Raw genomic sequence first — 17953 nt, 5'->3', positions numbered from 1 at the left:
AAGCAAGCAAATACACAAGAACCGAAGAAACTATAACAATGAGCATAATTTGGCTGTTTTGGTTGTTCGTTAATAAGATTTGATCTGCCCTTTCTTACTTAATAAGGTCACAAGTACAAATAATAACATACTTTTAAAATATTCGATAAAGAAACATGCACCCAAAATTAAAATCTTTGCTTGCAATTAACAATTAAATAATTTTTTTTCTTCATAAGATATAGTTTAGCTTATGTTGTTTAAAACCTTTCTTCTTTTATTATATGATACCTTATTTGCAGCTTATTTGTAAACTTTTTTTTGCAACTTGCATTCTTAGTATTGCTTAAGATATGTTTTAAAATTGTAGAAAATTCAAATTCTTGCGCTTATTTTATGTAAAATAATGCAAAGGTTGAAATGTTTTTGTGTTAAGAAAATAATTTAGTATTCAAGTCAAGTTTTTTAAATAGTAAACAACTGCAAAACAAAATAAAAGTATCTGCTACTACTGGAAAAAATCTCAGGAAGCGATTCTTTGGCTATATTTTAAATTTTTAGGCTATAATCCAGCTTCAATGTAAGCAGATAGACGTTTTTTACAGTCCTTTGGCATCTTTTTGCATCAATAGTAGCTGAATAAAAACCTAAAACAATAATTATTTGTTGGATGAAAAAAGGAGTGAAATGACGGTCTCTGCGATTTGTAAGCATAAGTTGCCTCCTAGGGCATAGAGTACGCAAACTTTACCAAAAGTCTGCTGGTAAAAATAGAAACGATTAAACCTTGCTTTTGCGGTTGCTTTTCCTAGAAAAAAATGCTGATTGCACACATTCAACACCAAAATAAACTTTTTCAATACTTAGAATTTCACAACAAATAAGTTAAAAGTTGCCAAAGTAATTGGAATCTCATTCCTATTCTAGGTCACCTCTCTGGTGGGACAAAATAAAGTATTATCTAATCAGATTTTTAGTTGGAAAAATGAAGTTTTTCTTATGATATTCTATAATCTATTCGACTAATTTATAACAAATAAAAAGTTTCCATTAAACATTATTATTTGTTTGTGAAAAATTCTTGCGTTTTTTGGTTTTTCTATGTTGAATTTAATGAAACTGTGATTTTACAAAAATTAATTTCTTTTCTTTGAAATGTTTTTATCCACAAAACTATAAGCATGAATTCTTTATTAAAGTGTTTTAGTAATACAAAATATGTTTTAAACAACCATAATTATCATTTAAATTCTTTTTAACTAAAGTCTCTTATTTTTAAAACTTGCATTTGTATCACAGGTCTTTAAGGGGAGCTTTACCCTAATATAACAAGCAGCTTAAAGAATAGAGAGGTTTAGGGTTAGCTCTCGGAGCTAGCTAAAGCTGTATAATTAATAATGATTACCTTGTAATAATGAGGATTTCATAGGTAGTCTAGTGTTGTTCTTGCTTCAGCAGGGGCGTCTTTAACTGCAGATTGTATTAGAGGTTGATCTTTGCATTTATTCTGTTGACGTGCTTCGCCAGTAACCTAGATTAAAAGGTGTATAGTATTAATAGCTACAGTAAATAGTTGTTTTTTTTCATACATATTTGGAAATAGTTCCTTTCGTGGCAACGCCCCTTAAGGAGCGATTCGTCATATTTTGAAAAATGGCTTTTGATAGGTTATTTTAGGTTAGGACAGGCCATATTGGGTTAGATGATTGCCTAGAAATAGAAGAAAAGCTACTGTGAAAAAAAAGAAGATCGCCACTTAAGGAGCGTTGCCACGAAAGGAACTATACTATATTGTTTAAATGGTAATATCACAATCTTTAATTTTATCAAAAATTGTGAATATTTCAAATTTTAGCTGTTTAGAAAGAATAGCTAAAACATTAATTGGGACAATGTCAAATTGGATAACATACAGATAGAAATATGGGGCCAAAATTATTAACATCAAATCTTTCACAAGTTCAACTTCCTTTCACTTTTGCTCCATTTTATGTAAAGAAACTATGATTGGGTTTTTATAAAAAGATCTCTGAAACGGTTATTTTATTAAGTCCTATCAAAATAACAAAAAATCTATTAAGTAGTTGGCATGATGACTCCAGTAACTATTGGGTACGATCTAACAACTCTAAAATCGTAACCAATATGTCCGTTCATGTTGATTTTTAACTTTTTTTAATAGAATAATATAAGATATAATTTTACTGTTTACGTCGGAGCGGACAAACGCAGGAGTGTTAAAATATTGATTTAATTAAGTATTTCTATACAGGTTACGCTAGGTTAAAATATAATATACAAATAAGCCCCCCACAGTGGTAAGGCATTTAAGAAACCTATAAGATGTTTTAAAATAGGTTAGGTTAGGTTGAGTGTCCACTCCGACGTTTTGAACTCCTGCGTTTGTCCTAGGACCGTTTATATGATTTTTGGAATAATGAATATTGGGACAACAAAGTAAAACATCTCTAAAACAAAGTCCTAAAAATGTAACCATTTCAGAGCTTTGCTTGTATATATGTTGTCATTCTTGTTTATAGTATAAGCATGGCTATCAGAAAGTTCACTATTTCACTATCTGAAGAAAATCCAGCACTAAAAGAATATAAAATGGAAGTAGAAAGATGTAGGACATTAAACAATAGATATCATCTAGTACATTTTTAAATACTTCGCCCCTAGCGATCAACCTATTTTTGTGTTATTTAAATTTAAAAACAAAAATAAAATAAATTTTTTTTTTTTGGGGGGGGGTATTTTTCATTTCTTGGGGGGGGGGGGGTTTGGGGTGTCCCACCACCCCAAGAAAATAGCTTAAAACCATCACAGGACCAGTAGAGTAGAGCCCAATCGGGTCAGTGGTTACTAAGATCTTAAGCTTCAGACAGACAGACAAACATCGTACTACTTTATTATAGACTAGCGGCTGCGCCCCTAGAAGCATCTAGGGGCACTTTACTTAGGGTAGGAGGAGGAAAAGTCGACCTCATCCCATTTAAAATTTGAGTTTCAAAAAGATAAAGAAGATATTTTTGGGGGGGAGGGGGGTGAAGACACCCTCTCCCAAAATAGTTTAAAACCTTCCTAGGACCTATAAGAAGCTTCACTGTAAAGGAGAACAAAATCGGTTCAGCAGTTAGCGAGATCCTTCAGTACAGACAAAAAACGCTTACTACTTTATATAAAAGGATAGGCTTCCATTTTAAGAAAAACAATGATGACAACATCCATAAAAGCGAAGCAATGTTTTGCTTATAAAAATTGTAGATTTTGTATCCCAGGAATCTTTATTCTAAATAACAATCAGATTATATCATTTTAAAAAATTTTGTTGTCGTGTTTTAAATGTACCTAAGCCTGGTAATTATTATAGAGTTGCTGCGTTTTCTAAATGAAACTGACTGTTACAGGAATCATTGTGCAAAGTTTGATAACGATAGGAAAATTTTGACATATAAAAGTTTTCCGTCACGTACGCACAAACCGACCCTAAATATAAAAAACTTCGCTTTTAAAAATTATCTCTAAGTTAAAATTATTATTTTTTTACACCTCCATTTAATAATGATGTTCCGCCGAATTTTTTGACAATTCTCATCAACAGCTCTCCAATTTAGTATAATTAAATCAGCTGCGAAATGTAAAAATCAATAGTTGGGAGCCAACTGCCCTCAGCCGCAAGATACGCAAGACACGGAATAGGAGTCATACTGGAATATAGGTTTTATGTATCATGTATATGTCATCGTTTTTGTAAGTACAAACGCCATGCTTGATGTATAATTAATTCAATTATTTTGTATTCTTGAGATTCTCAAGATATGTGTACTTTAATTTATCCTGCATCATATGCTTTTATTTACAAATAATGAATATAGAGTTGCTGCGCTGTATATAACTTGATTGTTACCTAAAGACAAAGAACATTGCGTTAACACATAGCAAATGCATCTATTATTTGGAGTGATGTGTTCGAATCTCGCCTGAAAACCGCTTCATAAATAAAGACATTATAATTGTTCCTACTGTTGCTCTTTCAGATGCACGACATTCATTGTTAGAGTAGAGGGAATGGCTTGGCCCAAAACAAGCACAGCTAATTTTAAATCTAAGTTAGGACTTCCCTACAAAGATCATGCAATCAAAACGTTGGTTTTAAGTTAAACATTATAATACTACAGGTATTTGGACAGTTGATGGCTCGTTAGATTGTCATGGACAGTACGAGGTAATGCCTGAAAAAGGCACAAAAGTCTCAATCAGTAGAGCTCACCATTAAGCCATTCGTATACACAAAAGAAAGATTAGCATAAGTGAAAAGCGCATCAAATTTAAACAAGTTTTAATCATTTATCTATCGAATAAGTATTTTTGTTTGAAAAAAGTAAGATATTTAAAGCTGGGACAATTTTGATGTTCTTTCCAGGAAAAGGTCCTATTGTTAGATTTTGGTAAGTTTAAAATCCATCGATAGTTATAGAAAGTTAGATGTATAAAGACATGTTATAGGATACTGAAAAGTTTATTTGTATAGTTACATACACGATATAGGTTATTCTAATAGGCGAACTAAAGTTTATGCTTTATAAGTTTGGGACACCTTAACTATACATAGCTATTAGGGTATAATAGTTCAACTTAATAGGATAATACTTTATAAGGATAAATTTAGTATTTTAAACTTTAATATTATAATTTTGGCTACACCACTAGCATGTCATTTCCTTCAATCTATATTAATTTTTTTTTGGGGGGGAATTATAATTTTGTTTTACAAATGGGGTCAATCTACGGGGAAAATAGCTTAAAACCACCACAAGAGCAGTAGGAATATTCATTAAAAAGCACAATCTATTCATTTAAACGGAAGGATGGACAGGCATCATTCTACCTTATAAATCACTTTTGCTTATTCCTGGCTTTGCTACTTATAGGGGATGTCATCCTTATTTTCTCAGTTTTAACATGCTGAAGGGTTAATAATAAATTGGAACAATTGACTGAAATACAGACACAAACACTTGTGGAGTATGTTCCCTTCTAAACATCCTTGCTTCTCGTGTATCTCTTGGATAGATTATGGAGCCTGATTTAAAATTGCAATTCTTTGCATATTTTTCAGAACAACTATTAAACTAAAAGTATTTTAAAGTTACTAATTTTCCTTATTTCATATTGTAGCCTACTTTTCATATTTGTAAACTAGTCATTGAGGCCTCTAGAGGCACTTTAGGGAAGGAGCGGGGATGAGTCAATTACCATTTTAATTAAATTTGAAAAAGAAAAGTAAAGAAGAGTTTTTGGTGGGGGTGGGGGGGACGGGGAGTGACATAATATCGGCGTTGTTCTATTGACATTATTTCTAACTATGTATTTATTATGTTGACATTATAACTACGCAATCTTTTAATGTGATAAATTGATCATTTTTATTGATGCTTCCTAAACTTCTATACATGTAGTTCCTGTACGTCGCATCACCAGTATATCACAGATTTTGGCCGTGGGTAATTTTTAGAAATAAAAATAAATTTCTTTGTCTCAGCAGCCTCACCAAACAACCACAGAAACCTCAATCATCAGTGAGCAGCTCACAGAAACCTCGTTACTTCGTGAGTCATCCTGCAATAAGCATCACTGTCAGTAGCCATCCAGTAAGCCAAAGTCGCAGCCACCCAAATTAAAATCAGCCACCTTAAGCCTTAACCAACGTCATTCGCCATCCTCAGAAAAATGCTGGTACAACGACCTTTGGATGTTTGACCAATTTAATAAAAAGAATACTTTATCATTATAGAATAAGAGGAAAGTTCTCTAAGTTTCTGCTAATACATCCTTTATATCAACCTATTAAAAGTTGCAAGATTTTCAAATTAGAATAATCCGGATTAAAGAGTTTGATAAGTCAGGGATGGGTCGCTCTAAAGGAAGAAAATTATATGATTATAAAAAACTTTTAAACCATTAAATGCTTTGTTTACGTCAAGGTGCTATTTGCAATATGATTGACTCTCAGCATTTTAGAGTTTTCTTATTTTTTATCCAAATAAATGGTTAAAGCATAATTTCTTGTTAGAATTATCAAATTTAGAAAAAGCTTTATATTTTATTGTCAATACACTAAAAATTTTAAATATCTAAGAATTGTTTTTATACATTATTTTAGTAATTGTATTTACGTGTACACATGTTAAGTTTGAAGTTAATTATTGCATCATATTCAATATCCATTTTTCAGCTGAAAGTAAAATAAATGATTAAAAGATTAATCTTTATTTTTCGTTTTAAATTCTTTTTAATATGCTACAAAACACAATCTGCCTCTAATAAAATGAGAATTGTTACAGGAATCTTAATGAAAGATTTTATTTTGAGAGGACTATTCTGATATGCTTAAATTAAAGTTAAATGACTTTCTAGATTTCTAGATTTAGAAAAATCTTTCCTTTGATACTTTCAAATCATTAAAGACAAAAATCTAAAATAGTTAACTCTTTTTTGATTACTAGGGACTACGCCCCTAGCATCTGGTGGCTCTACATTAAAAGGGGCTAAAAATATCCATAAAAATCCAAAGACTAAAATCTGAATATAAAATTGACTAAAACCATCACAGTACTATGTGAAGGTTACCTAAAAAAGAGAACCCTATCGAATGAATAGTTTTTATTGAGATCTTAAGATTCAGACAAAAAGCCTTACTACTTTATATAATGATGCAATATCTGAAATTGCGTATAAAAGAATATAACAATAAATATTGATAAATCTTGCATAGTAAATAAAAAAGAAATTGCAACAATTCACATTTTACAACTCAGCGAAGCAAATTTAGGATTTTTTCTTTTGCAGTTTGGATATTTTTTGGTTGCTTTACATAGGTCCCAGATTTTTAAAAGCGAAGATTTTCTATAATAAGAGTCTGTCCGTCCGTACGTCCGTCCAAGATAGATAGCTTTTATTTGTTAATTTAGGCATGTTAGTTAATTTAGGCATGTTAGAATTGTCCTATCGATTTCAAACTGTGTATGATGATTTCTGTAGTAGTTAGGTACAATTTAGAAAGCGAAGCAACTCTATAATCATTACCAGAATGTCCGTACGTCCATTTTAAACATGTTGATTTTTCTACTTTTTTAACAACAAATGTTTATGTGATTTAATTATCCGTTTTATCTGATTTTTGTATATTGATTCCTAGGACAACAAAGAACAATATTATAAGCGGAGCAACTCTATAATCAAGTCCTAAAAAGGTAAGTATGTCAATAAACATTATCCTGTATCAAGCACTTTTTCAACAAATCTACTTACAATTTTGCTTCGACTCTTATACTTTTATATCTTGATTATTCAGTTCAGACACTATACAAGTTTTAATGTCCGTTTGTCCTACTGTTTCAGTGCTTCGCTTTTATGGATCTTGTCATCCTTGTTATTTTCTAATTGGGTTCTTCATAGGCTATTTTCATGTCCCATCCTTCCCCTTTCTAATAAAGTCCCAATAGGCTAAAGGCTCAGTCGCTCGTGTAAAACTGTTGAAAGGAACTGCAAAATAGCCAAATTTGTCCTATCCTAAAATATGAAAATTTCTTTTGAAAATTCGAAAAGGTCGCATATCAAATCTTATTTCCTCCTTGATAAGAAAAAGGGGAAATGCGTCATTTATAATTGCTTTGTGCTCAATATAATAAATTAAATGTCATCTATTTATAAATACTGTACTACACGACCGAAAACTATCATAGTTTGTCCTCTCCCTCCTAGAAAATTTGAAAAATATAAAAATGGTATACAAATGTAAATAAAGGTTTTTGTGGGTCCTGGGACAAACGCAAGAGTCCCAAACGTCGGAGTGGAAACTTAACCTAACCTAACCTATTTTAAACTATCTTATATGTTTTAAATGCATAACCCCTGCGAGGGCTTATTTGTATATTTATATCTTAACCTAACCTAACCTGTATAGAAATACTTAATCAAATCAATATCTTAACACTCCTGCGTTTGTCCACTCCGACGTTTGGGTCTCCTGCGTTTGTCCTGGAACCTTTTTTTGTACAATCTATTAAAAATTACAAAATATTAATCCATTCTGTCAAAACCATAAAATTAGTTGGAAATTTTCTAATGTACTCTAATAGTTTTTTTTTGTGTAAGAGCATTCTATTAGCATATACTGAAATAGCTGTATACAACTTTTCTGTTGGAAGGAGTAAGCGAGTCATTCAGTGAGGGAAGAGGATACTTATAGAGAAGCTACGCATTTAAAATGATATTTTTCTCGCGTAGAAAAATTGTTGTCAAGCATTAATTGAAAACTGTACATAACAACCCTCGGATATATTATCTGATTTTTAACAGAGATAAAGAAATTAGTAATAGTTTATTATCGCATCGTATTACAGACAGCTTTCCGCCGATATTAAAATTAAGAGTTATAAGATTGGTTCCAGTTTCGTCTGCCATAAGGGGCCCTAGGCCCGGGTTAACAAAACTTGTATGATTTTTATTTCATTATTTGAAGAAAATTGTCTGTAATACGATAAGATAAATGATATTTATCATGGTTAAGAACTGGTTCTAATCCAGCAGATAAAAAGGACCTCATATTCTTTGTCTTAATATTTTGGGTACTTGATTGATTGGTCAGGGTATAAACTTTACCGCCAATAAGTAATTTTCTACAGGAATATAAACAACAACTTATTGTCCATTGTCTTATCTCTTAAGATTCCACTAATATTAAGTTTTCTCTTGCTTACATGTGTTTACGGATGTTTATGCTGAAATGCCGAGCCCTGCTGTTCATATACATGATAAACATACAAATACAATTGATTGTCCATTTGTTCCCTAATTTCCGAAGTTGTACGACAGATAAACCAGCTATTGCAAAAGCTATTTTCAGCAATTCTGGTCAAAGGGAAAGGGACACTCCATTTAATAAAACGTAAAAATAGCTAAATTTGTGAAAACAGAGCAGTATGTACATTATACATTAAAATTTTAATTTTTCAAATTTTGATTTTTTGTTGTTTTAAAGTTTGAAGCTTTTTTAGCTAGTAGTAAATATTGAGATAGGATGAGGGTGGTACGTACAAAATCGGAAACTAAGATTCAGCTCATCATATACATCGCCATCATAAATATCTCATCACACAAAACTTTTCAGTGTCAATTTAAATCAATTGAGCACACAATGGGTTCGTTTGGGATATTTTTTATAGATTATGCAACAGTACATTTTTATACAGATACAAATATGATATATAGTTGCCTTTTTGTATGTACAGTATGATCTCAATTACGGCAACACATTTTTTAACTAGCGGCGAAATTGTTTTTTTCTTTTCAAGCAAAACATCAAAAAATATAGAGAAAGAGAGGGGACAATGGGCTGTTCTTTGTATAAGTCCCCAAAGTTCTGTAATAAAGTTTTCTTATTTATTAGCTTAACAATTTGGGGAATTTTACTGAATTTTGATTGGTTGGTTTATTAAAATCAAACATTTCCACCACTGTTTTTAATCTACTAAAGATGAAATTTTCTGTGTCATGATTGGGGATGTATATCTATTTATCAGTCATTGTCTTATCTCTTTAGATCCCACCATAATATCTGACCATGCAGCGATAGAAGTTCAATAACCTACGGATTAATATCGGGCTGAATTTTAACATTTCATTCTCTCAAAATTTTCGATTTGGGAATTTTCATTTTTTTCGCTTTCGGGCTCATAGTGAAAATATATAAAAATAGACATTGTGAGGAATAAATTTAGTCTGTTTTGATTATCCTGGCAGGCTAGACTATGAACAGGATGCTGTCACTACTGGTACTGCTAGTCCCTGCCACTCTGGCACACACAGGTATGATTATCCTGGCAGGCTAGACTATGAACAGGATGCTGTCACTACTGGTACTGCTAGTCCCTTCCACTCTGGCACACACAGGTATGATTATCCTGGCAGGCTAGACCATGAACAGGATGCTGACACTACTGGTACTGCTAGTCCCTTCCACTCATCTTTATTTAATTTTAAAAAGACAAAATTTTGACAAAAATATTAATGGTTATTAAAATCTTGTTTTTTTTAGAGGCTAAACTTGATATTTATGTTTTCAGCTTTTCTAAACATTTTGACAATGTTAATTTTAGGTAGCTACAATGTTCTGCAAGTTCAGACAAGATTAAAGAGAGACATGATGGACAACTATGACATGACTATGGCTCCACAAATGGACAGGAATTTTCATTACAAATATATACTAAAAATTCAAATAAACAAAATATTATGGTTTTTAATGAACTTTTCCTAGTTGTTAGTTTTTGTTTCTTATTCTAGTATATTTTTTTATTTCTTCTTTAATCTGAATCTCATCTTATTTTTATTATTTTTAAATGGACTATCGAATCAAATGCTTTGCTAAAATCAAAGAATTTTTAAAAATTCAACTTTTAGAAGTGAAATAGTACGTTTTTCTTTTGGGAAGATAGTTTTGTGTTTAAACATTTAAAAAGTAAATTTTATAGGGACTGTATGAATATTTATATTCTTGCATCTTACGAATATTTTTTAATGAAAAAAAAAATGAAAATTAGTGCTGTACCAATCAACGTAACTGCTGGTATGTCTGTCTACACTATGGACCTAACTGACAATGTAAGTGGACGAGTGAGGATAGGAAGATTTGACTGTATATCAACCAGTACAAAAAGTTTTATAAACACGAGTAAAACGATTGTTGGCTTAAAATCGTCTGAGACTATTATAGAAACAAAATATTTAATTTACAGAAGAAGTATTTTTCTTGTATGTCAATTTATCGCCTATTGTCTTATACCTTAAGGTCCTTGAATTGGATTAATATATTTTCAAATAGATAGATAAAAATCTTAAAATATTTATAAAAATTAAATATGAGTAAGACGACAAATAAATTCTCTACAACTTAAAAATATCTACCTAATATAAAACTGTATTCATAATAGGCATTTTCACGATGTATAAATTTATGTGTTGCTTTAAAAAACCTTGTAATGAATTAAACTTAGAAATTTAGAAGATTTTTTTTTGTTAAACCTAGCTTGGCATCTTTATAGCTTAACACAAAAGTTAAGAGAATGCAAATGTCATGAAAATAGGGAATTCTTAAGGAGAGACTTTAGAATCAATTTTAATTCTCTAACTAAAGTTATGTTTTTTTATCAGGGGATGCTGAAGGCTGTTGTGTGGTTCCGCAGTACCTGGCAGGATGACAGGCTCACCTGGAACCCCAAGGACTATCATGGCATTTCTGAAATGAGGTACTTTTCAATTTGTACCATCCAAAAATTTGTTTGGATGGGGAGGAATATTTTTGGGGAAATTTATTGTGTTAGTGTAGAGGTACCCGCACTAAATATTGATAAAAAAAAACCAATAAGCTTCCCCTAAACGCAGTCACTTCGGTCCAACAAACATACATTTACTTTTAAAATGGATTTAAAATGTTCATATAATTTTTTAGCTAGCTCAATTAATAACTGAGTTAACTAAAAATGTTTTTTTTTTCTGAGTATTTCTCTATAAGAGACAACTGATTTCAACACCTTGTTTTATCTCGTTTTTGACCCCCTCAAAAATTTTCCTTCAACTTATGTTTAATTTTTTTGACATTTCTAGGATTCCTGCCTCTGAGTTGTGGGTGCCTGACCTGGAGATCTATAATGCGGAGGATTATTCTGAGGGATACTTTTCTCATGATTTCCTTAGGAACTTACAATTTTTAAAACACTTCAAAATTATGTTATACATAATACGAAGCAAGGAATAGTGCAAAATGAGTGCGTGGTCTCAGGAATAAGGTATAGCCAACAAGCGAAATAAAATATTATTTGGGGGGGGGGGGGGCAGATAAAAAGGTCGTCAATTCTACTATGTGTGCTCCCCCACCCCCCTCCTCATAACAGGCGGAGGTCACATATAGGTTTCTTGATTTTTTTTCGTTGTGGGTATAAGCGGGCGTGGTCTGAAAATCGTACATAAATTGGACAGTTTGGTACATTTTGGTGAAGTCACTGTGCAATAATTGCATAGCTGAGTCTATGCTATTTAAGAATATTTTCAATTTAGACCTTTACGGAACTACTTGGAAGTCTTGATATAATTGATAAAAGTCATGAAAAAGAATCTGTTTTATGGAGTACTTTTAATAACTAATTACGGGTTTACATGCTTCAGCGGAAAATAGCCTCAAACCAAACCAGGAACCCAAATTCAAGCCGTTTATGGAATCTTATATCACACACAAATACTGCCTTACACAAAGATACTTAAGAGATCTTGATATAAATGAAAAATTATCTTTTAAAGTTTCAAATTGTAATTTTAAAACAGGCAGAGAAATCATTATGCTATTGTTTACAGTACTGGTATGGTTCTCTATATTCCTCCTACTAAGATAAAGGTAGGTGATATTTGTGGGGTGGGACACCCCCAACACCCCCCCAAAAATGAAAATTCCCTCCCCTCCACCAAAAAAAAGAATGTTTTTAGGCAGTTACTTCACATAAATTGGCAGCACCAGAATTTTTTAAAAAAATTACCTTCTGGGGAAAAGCCCACTAGAGGCTAGGGGCGAAGCCGCTGGTAATATTACAAAGGGGCTTGGAATTTTAGGAGTTCTTTTCTCCTTGAGAGGGCAGGAAATAGCAGAAAAATAGCCTATTTCTGACCGAAAGACTTACTTAAGAATCATTTTAGCCTAAAACAATTTAGTAAGCTATAAAATAAAGTTTACTTTTGATGAAAATCTTACTTCTTTACACAGAAGATTTTATCTATCTGTCAGTAATTTTTCCATCTGTGTATCTATATATCTTTGTATATTGTAAATCTATCTATCTATTTATCTATCTGTCTATCTTGATATGATGAACAAGAATATGCAGATTATCCATGGGGAGAATATTCTTATCTATTTGTCTGTCTATCTATTTAGGTTAGATGTGGTGAACAAGAATTTGCTGACTATCTATCTGTCTATCTTTCTATCTATCTAGGTTAGATGTGATGAACAAGAATATGCTGATTATCCATGGGGAGAATACTCCTGCAGGTATTTACAAATATGTTATTGTACTTTCCCTAACCTTACAAATCTAAATATATTGTATATAGTAAAAAAGATTTAAAAAGTTAACGTGCAACTTACTATAAACCATCTCCAAGTGGCAAAGCTATTAAATATAAATGTAAGAGAAACAATAAAAATATATGCATAATGGTCATATGAATGTTATCACAACATTCCTTTGATAAGAGGTATTAGAAACAGATTTTCTATGAAAAAATATGTATTCCAGAGCAATACCGATGGACAGACAGACAAAGTATGTTAAGAGTAGATGTGAATATCAAAATAGGAGCCCTTTATCAATAAAACACATTTCTGAGTTTAATGTCCTCTAGAGCGTTATAGACAGAAAGAGCAAATACATTATAAAGTGAGAAGAATCTTCACAGAAAAATCAGACGTCTATCGTGAAAAGCCGCTAATCAACTTGTATGTATTTTTTTCCAGCATGAAGGTTGGTCCCTGGACACACAGCACCCAACATTTCTCTCTGAGACCCTACAATGAGCACAATTTCATCGACTTCGAGGGGGCGGATGTGTCACCTGTCGTTTTCACAGAGGGTTCCTTCAGGTTAGTTATTTTTTAATGGCGAAACTAATCTATAATGAGATTCTGCTTGTAATCCAAAATATACTGAATACAAATCATTTAATGAATTTTTGCAGTAAAAAAAACTCAAGTATTTATACCAGTTTCGAGCACTTTGACTTAAATTTAGCATTTAAGATTATTGAAATTCTACCTATGGTAGATTTTCAAGCTTAAAAAAAACAGCATTTCATATTAAAATTAAAGCGTAGCAACTTTATTATTTTTTTTCGCATCGTATTATAAACAACTTTCTGCGGAAATAAAAAAATAAAATTATATGATTAATACCAGTTTTGTTTTAGCCGCAAGATTCCTAAAAAACTGGTTTTAATCTTTTAATTGAACATTTTTATATTCGTAGAAAAATGATTATAATACGATGCTATACATCATTTTTCAGTATCTGAGAACCGGTCCTTATCCACCGTATATTAATCGGTTTTGCATGAATAAAATATATTTTATGTATTTCAGTGGAGAGGCTTTGGAGAGCAAGACCTACGACTGCTGCCCAGAACAATATCAATCAATCTTTTACAAATTTAAGGTAACCTTACTTATAAGCAATTATTGTTATTAATACAACGTAAAAAAACTAACATCTTTTTGGTCATGTAAGCGAAACGAAGTTGCAGGTTTCATCGTATTTTCTCAGTAGCCTTTGAAAGGTCATATTAGGTAAATGTTGATGATTGCAATGTAGGGTTAGAAATAGGCCCCGCAGGGTTAGAGCCCCCCACAATGGCTTAAAATAGGAGAAAAGCTACTGTGAAAATATGACGAAACCCCCAACTTCGTATCCTTTACATGATCCAATATTTTTGCTAAGGACATTTAAATGCCTTTTTTCTGGAACTTATATTGCAGTTTTGAGATGTTAAACTTTTCGTTTAAAAAACCATTTATGAACATTTGAAAATAGAAAAAAAGTGTCCCTTACCAATTTTAGGCTTTCTTTTAAAACTGTTATAAGTTTGTGTGAAGCAATTAGGCATTTTTAACTTTAAAAAAAAATTTAACAAAACAAAGACGTACAGATAACCACTTAAAATATACTAGCTGCGCTACAAAATTAATTATTACAGGTACAAAGAAAATTCAGAATGACTGGCAAGGGACTTGAAAAGAACCCCAACCAAGTTAATCAATACAAACAACCTTCTCTGTATGATATTTAAAAAAACAATGACTCATATTTAACTGGTAAAATTGTTTAATTTTGTAATCCAAAACTTTTTTGAATTCTTAAATATCAATAAATCTTTATTGCTAATTTTATTTTGTTTATCAAACATATAAATACAGATTTATATTTATACAGAGTATACATATATGCTGAATGTTGAGGGAAATTTATATTTAAAAAAAGGATGACAACATCATTAAAAGCAAAGCTCTGGAAAGGAAGGACAAACGAACATTAACAATTGTAGAGTGTCATAACTTAATATAAATATAGGAATATAAACAAAATTGAAAATATTTTTTTTTTGCAAAACTCCTTATAATCAGGATATTGTTTAAGGACATACATACATTTTTAGGACTTCGAGAATCTTCGCTTACAACATTATACCTTGATGTAATAGAAATCTCTATTCGAAAATATCAGATGAATAGGATAATTATAACACATAAAAATTGTTAAAGATAAAAATCATCATGCAAAGTTGTAATCGATAGGACAATTCTAAAATGTCTAAATTAACGAAAAGAGTTGACCTAACGTACGGACAGACCGTCCCTATTTAGAAAAAAGCTTTGCATTTAAAAAAAAAAAAATTTGTTTAGTATATTTTACACAGATACATGTCTTATAATCCTTTACATATAACGTGCGACTTGATCTAAGGCGCGAAATTATATAAAGAATAGCTTCACTGATAATAAATTGAACTTTTTGTTTCAATGTAATTTATTTCATAAATAATTTTTCATCACAAGTTCCATAAGATTTAAAAATAATAAAGTAGAAAAATACATAACGTAAACAATTAAAATAATACTATATAATAATTTTTAATACAATAGATACTTTTTTATCTAATTTCATTTTAAAACGTTTGTAGATAAGATTAAAATTAATTGTAGGTTTTGTGTGAATATAAGGATAATGGAAGGAAAACGAAGTAGAGGGTTTCGTCGTGTTTTCACAGTAACTTTTGATGTATATTTTAGTTACGGTAAATGTTAATGATTGCCCAGCAGGGTTAAGAAATTGGATCCGTAGAGTAAGAGCCCCCCGCAGTGGCTAGAAAGAGGAGTTAAACTGCTGTGAATGTACGAGGTTTTCTTTCCATGTTCAAAATATAAAAATATTGGGAAAAGACAATGAACAATAAATTTATCTATCCCTATTATTATTCATACAATTCATAGTTTTGTAAATTAATTATTGGGGAGGTAGAAAGGGGTGAAGATTAATTGTTTATAATGCAAGAATATTTAATACTTGTGTGCACTCTTCCTCATATTCTTCCAATTCCTCAGATTCTAAATAAAATAGTTATTTCTCGCATCGTATTATAAACGGCTTTCCGCGGATATAGAATGTACAATTATATGATCAAAACTAGTTTTTTAGCCCCGAGGTGCCGAAGGCACCGGCTAAAAAACTGGTTTTTAATCTTATGATTGTACATTTCAATATTTGTAGAAAACTGCATATAATACGATGCTAGACATAGTTTTTTCGTATGGATGAGAACCGGTTCTTATCCACCGGATTCGAATGAATACGAGAAAAACTGTTATCCAAATCAGTGTCGCGCACAGGATTATCCCAGTGGGTGCGCGAAGCTCACCCAAAAATTTGACAAACCCATTCGAATCAAAAGCGAGGCTTTAACCTTTAAGGAAGTGTAACAAAGATAATTACAGATGGTGATATTTAATTTATCTTCAGGGGGAGATACACCCCCCTTAATAATCAACATAATCTAAAGTCAAATAAGCGTTCTTTGATCTTAAAGGGCGTTTCGTCGTATTTTCAAAGTAGCTTTTGTTAGGTTATTTTAGGTTGGGTTAGGTGATTGCCCCGCAGGGTTAGTGCCCCCCGCAGTGGCTATAAATATGGGAAAAGCGAATGTAAAAATATGGCGAAACGCCCCTTAAGAGGCGTTGCCACGAAAGGGACTATACCACTAATAAATTATAACATAAACCCCAACAATTTGAACCTTCCTTAGTGATTCTCATTACAATACCTATTGAAAAATATTTCTGTCTTAAAAAAAAATATATGAAAACGTTATCCTATCAAATCATTGTTAAAATAGCGATTCCTTGGACGAGTATGCAAAATGTTGCAAGCGTAGCTTCTCTAGAAATATCTCTCAAAATGTTATAACATGACGTTCAAGTAAATCTTTGATTTGATAACAAAACTTTATCTTCTAAAAAAAAAAATTTTATTTTATACAAGAGAGTTTCTTTACAAGACGACTTTTATTTAATCATTAAACATAAAGACAGTTTTCCTTCAAAGTGCATACTCGAGCAGAGAAAAACCTCTCTTTATGCTCAATAAGCACTTTAGGTGAAAGCACCAACATACCTTTATCAGTCAGTTGTTCAATTCTTGTCTTTATACTTTCAAGAAACTTTTCCCTAAATAAAATAACAAATTAAATAGGTAATCTAGGTATAATACAAAATAGCTTGATGTCTGTCCGTCCGTCCCTTAAGATCTCGGTCACCACTGAACCGATCGGATTTTACTCTTCAGGGTATATACCTACTAGTCCTGTGGTGGTTTTAAGCTATTTTTTTTTGGGGGGGGGGGGATAAACCCAACCCCCCAAAAAATGAAAATCCCCCCCCCCAAAAAAAAATAAAAATTGTTTTCTGGGGAAACTACTTCACATAATAAAATTAGCAGAACTAGAAATTTTTTTTTAAATTCTTTTTTAAATTACCTCTTGGGGCAAAGCTCCTAGAGGCTATGGGCGAAGCCGCTAGTATTTTTATTTTCCTAAACATGCAACGGATATTTTTAAACTTTTTAGGTAATTAATTCGTCTTTTTGTGTGTGTTTTAGTTTAGGTTCAATTGAACGAAAATTTTATTTATGATATGCAGGGTTGAAAAAACCCTTAACCCTTTAGTCATATGCACTTATTAAGTCAAAATGTTCCTAATTATTACCAAATGTATATAATATACAAGAACAGTTTGACTTTAAAAGATTTGACTAAACGGTTACACACAACTCTACGGAAAATACGCGAAAATGCCCCCCTTTATTGATTGGCAGTT

The 17953-nt window shown here is 31.6% G+C and overlaps 2 protein-coding genes across 5 annotated transcripts in view; one reads left to right on the top strand and one right to left on the bottom strand.

Moving 5' to 3' along the window:
• Positions 1–9723: 9723 nt before the first annotated feature.
• Positions 9724–14969, top strand: LOC145323629 (neuronal acetylcholine receptor subunit alpha-2-like). Of its 2 annotated transcripts, none has more exons than XM_080166025.1 (10): positions 9724–9852; positions 10143–10230; positions 10587–10647; positions 11197–11291; positions 11650–11740; positions 12365–12433; positions 13029–13084; positions 13550–13675; positions 14171–14243; positions 14782–14969. In XM_080166025.1, the coding sequence occupies exons 1-10, from the start codon at positions 9795–9797 to the stop codon at positions 14872–14874; spliced, it is 810 nt and encodes a 269-aa protein (XP_080022151.1). In that variant the 5' UTR covers positions 9724–9794; the 3' UTR covers positions 14875–14969. The 2 variants fall into 2 exon arrangements, with proteins under 2 accessions (XP_080022151.1, XP_080022152.1); XM_080166026.1 differs by having other exon boundaries at positions 9838–9936.
• A 624-nt stretch (positions 14970–15593) lies between these two features.
• Positions 15594–17953, bottom strand: part of LOC145323628 (condensin-2 complex subunit G2-like) — a 40428-nt gene continuing 38068 nt past the window's right edge. For 2 of the 3 annotated variants that reach the window (XM_080166023.1, XM_080166024.1), the window contains exons 42-43: positions 17253–17305; positions 15594–16189 (exon numbers count right to left, since the gene is read on the bottom strand). In XM_080166023.1, the coding sequence (XP_080022149.1) occupies positions 16125–16189; positions 17253–17305 (118 nt within the window). In that variant the 3' untranslated portion in view covers positions 15594–16124. The remainder of the gene's footprint in view (positions 16190–17252; positions 17306–17953) is intronic. The other variant, XR_013881028.1, reaches the window with a different exon arrangement.

This window comes from Acartia tonsa, chromosome 7, assembly GCF_053477335.1.
Source record: "Acartia tonsa isolate MP-2025a chromosome 7, ASM5347733v1, whole genome shotgun sequence".
Lineage (NCBI taxonomy): Eukaryota > Metazoa > Arthropoda > Copepoda > Calanoida > Acartiidae > Acartia > Acartia tonsa.
This window is presented reverse-complemented; position numbering and strand designations above follow the sequence as displayed.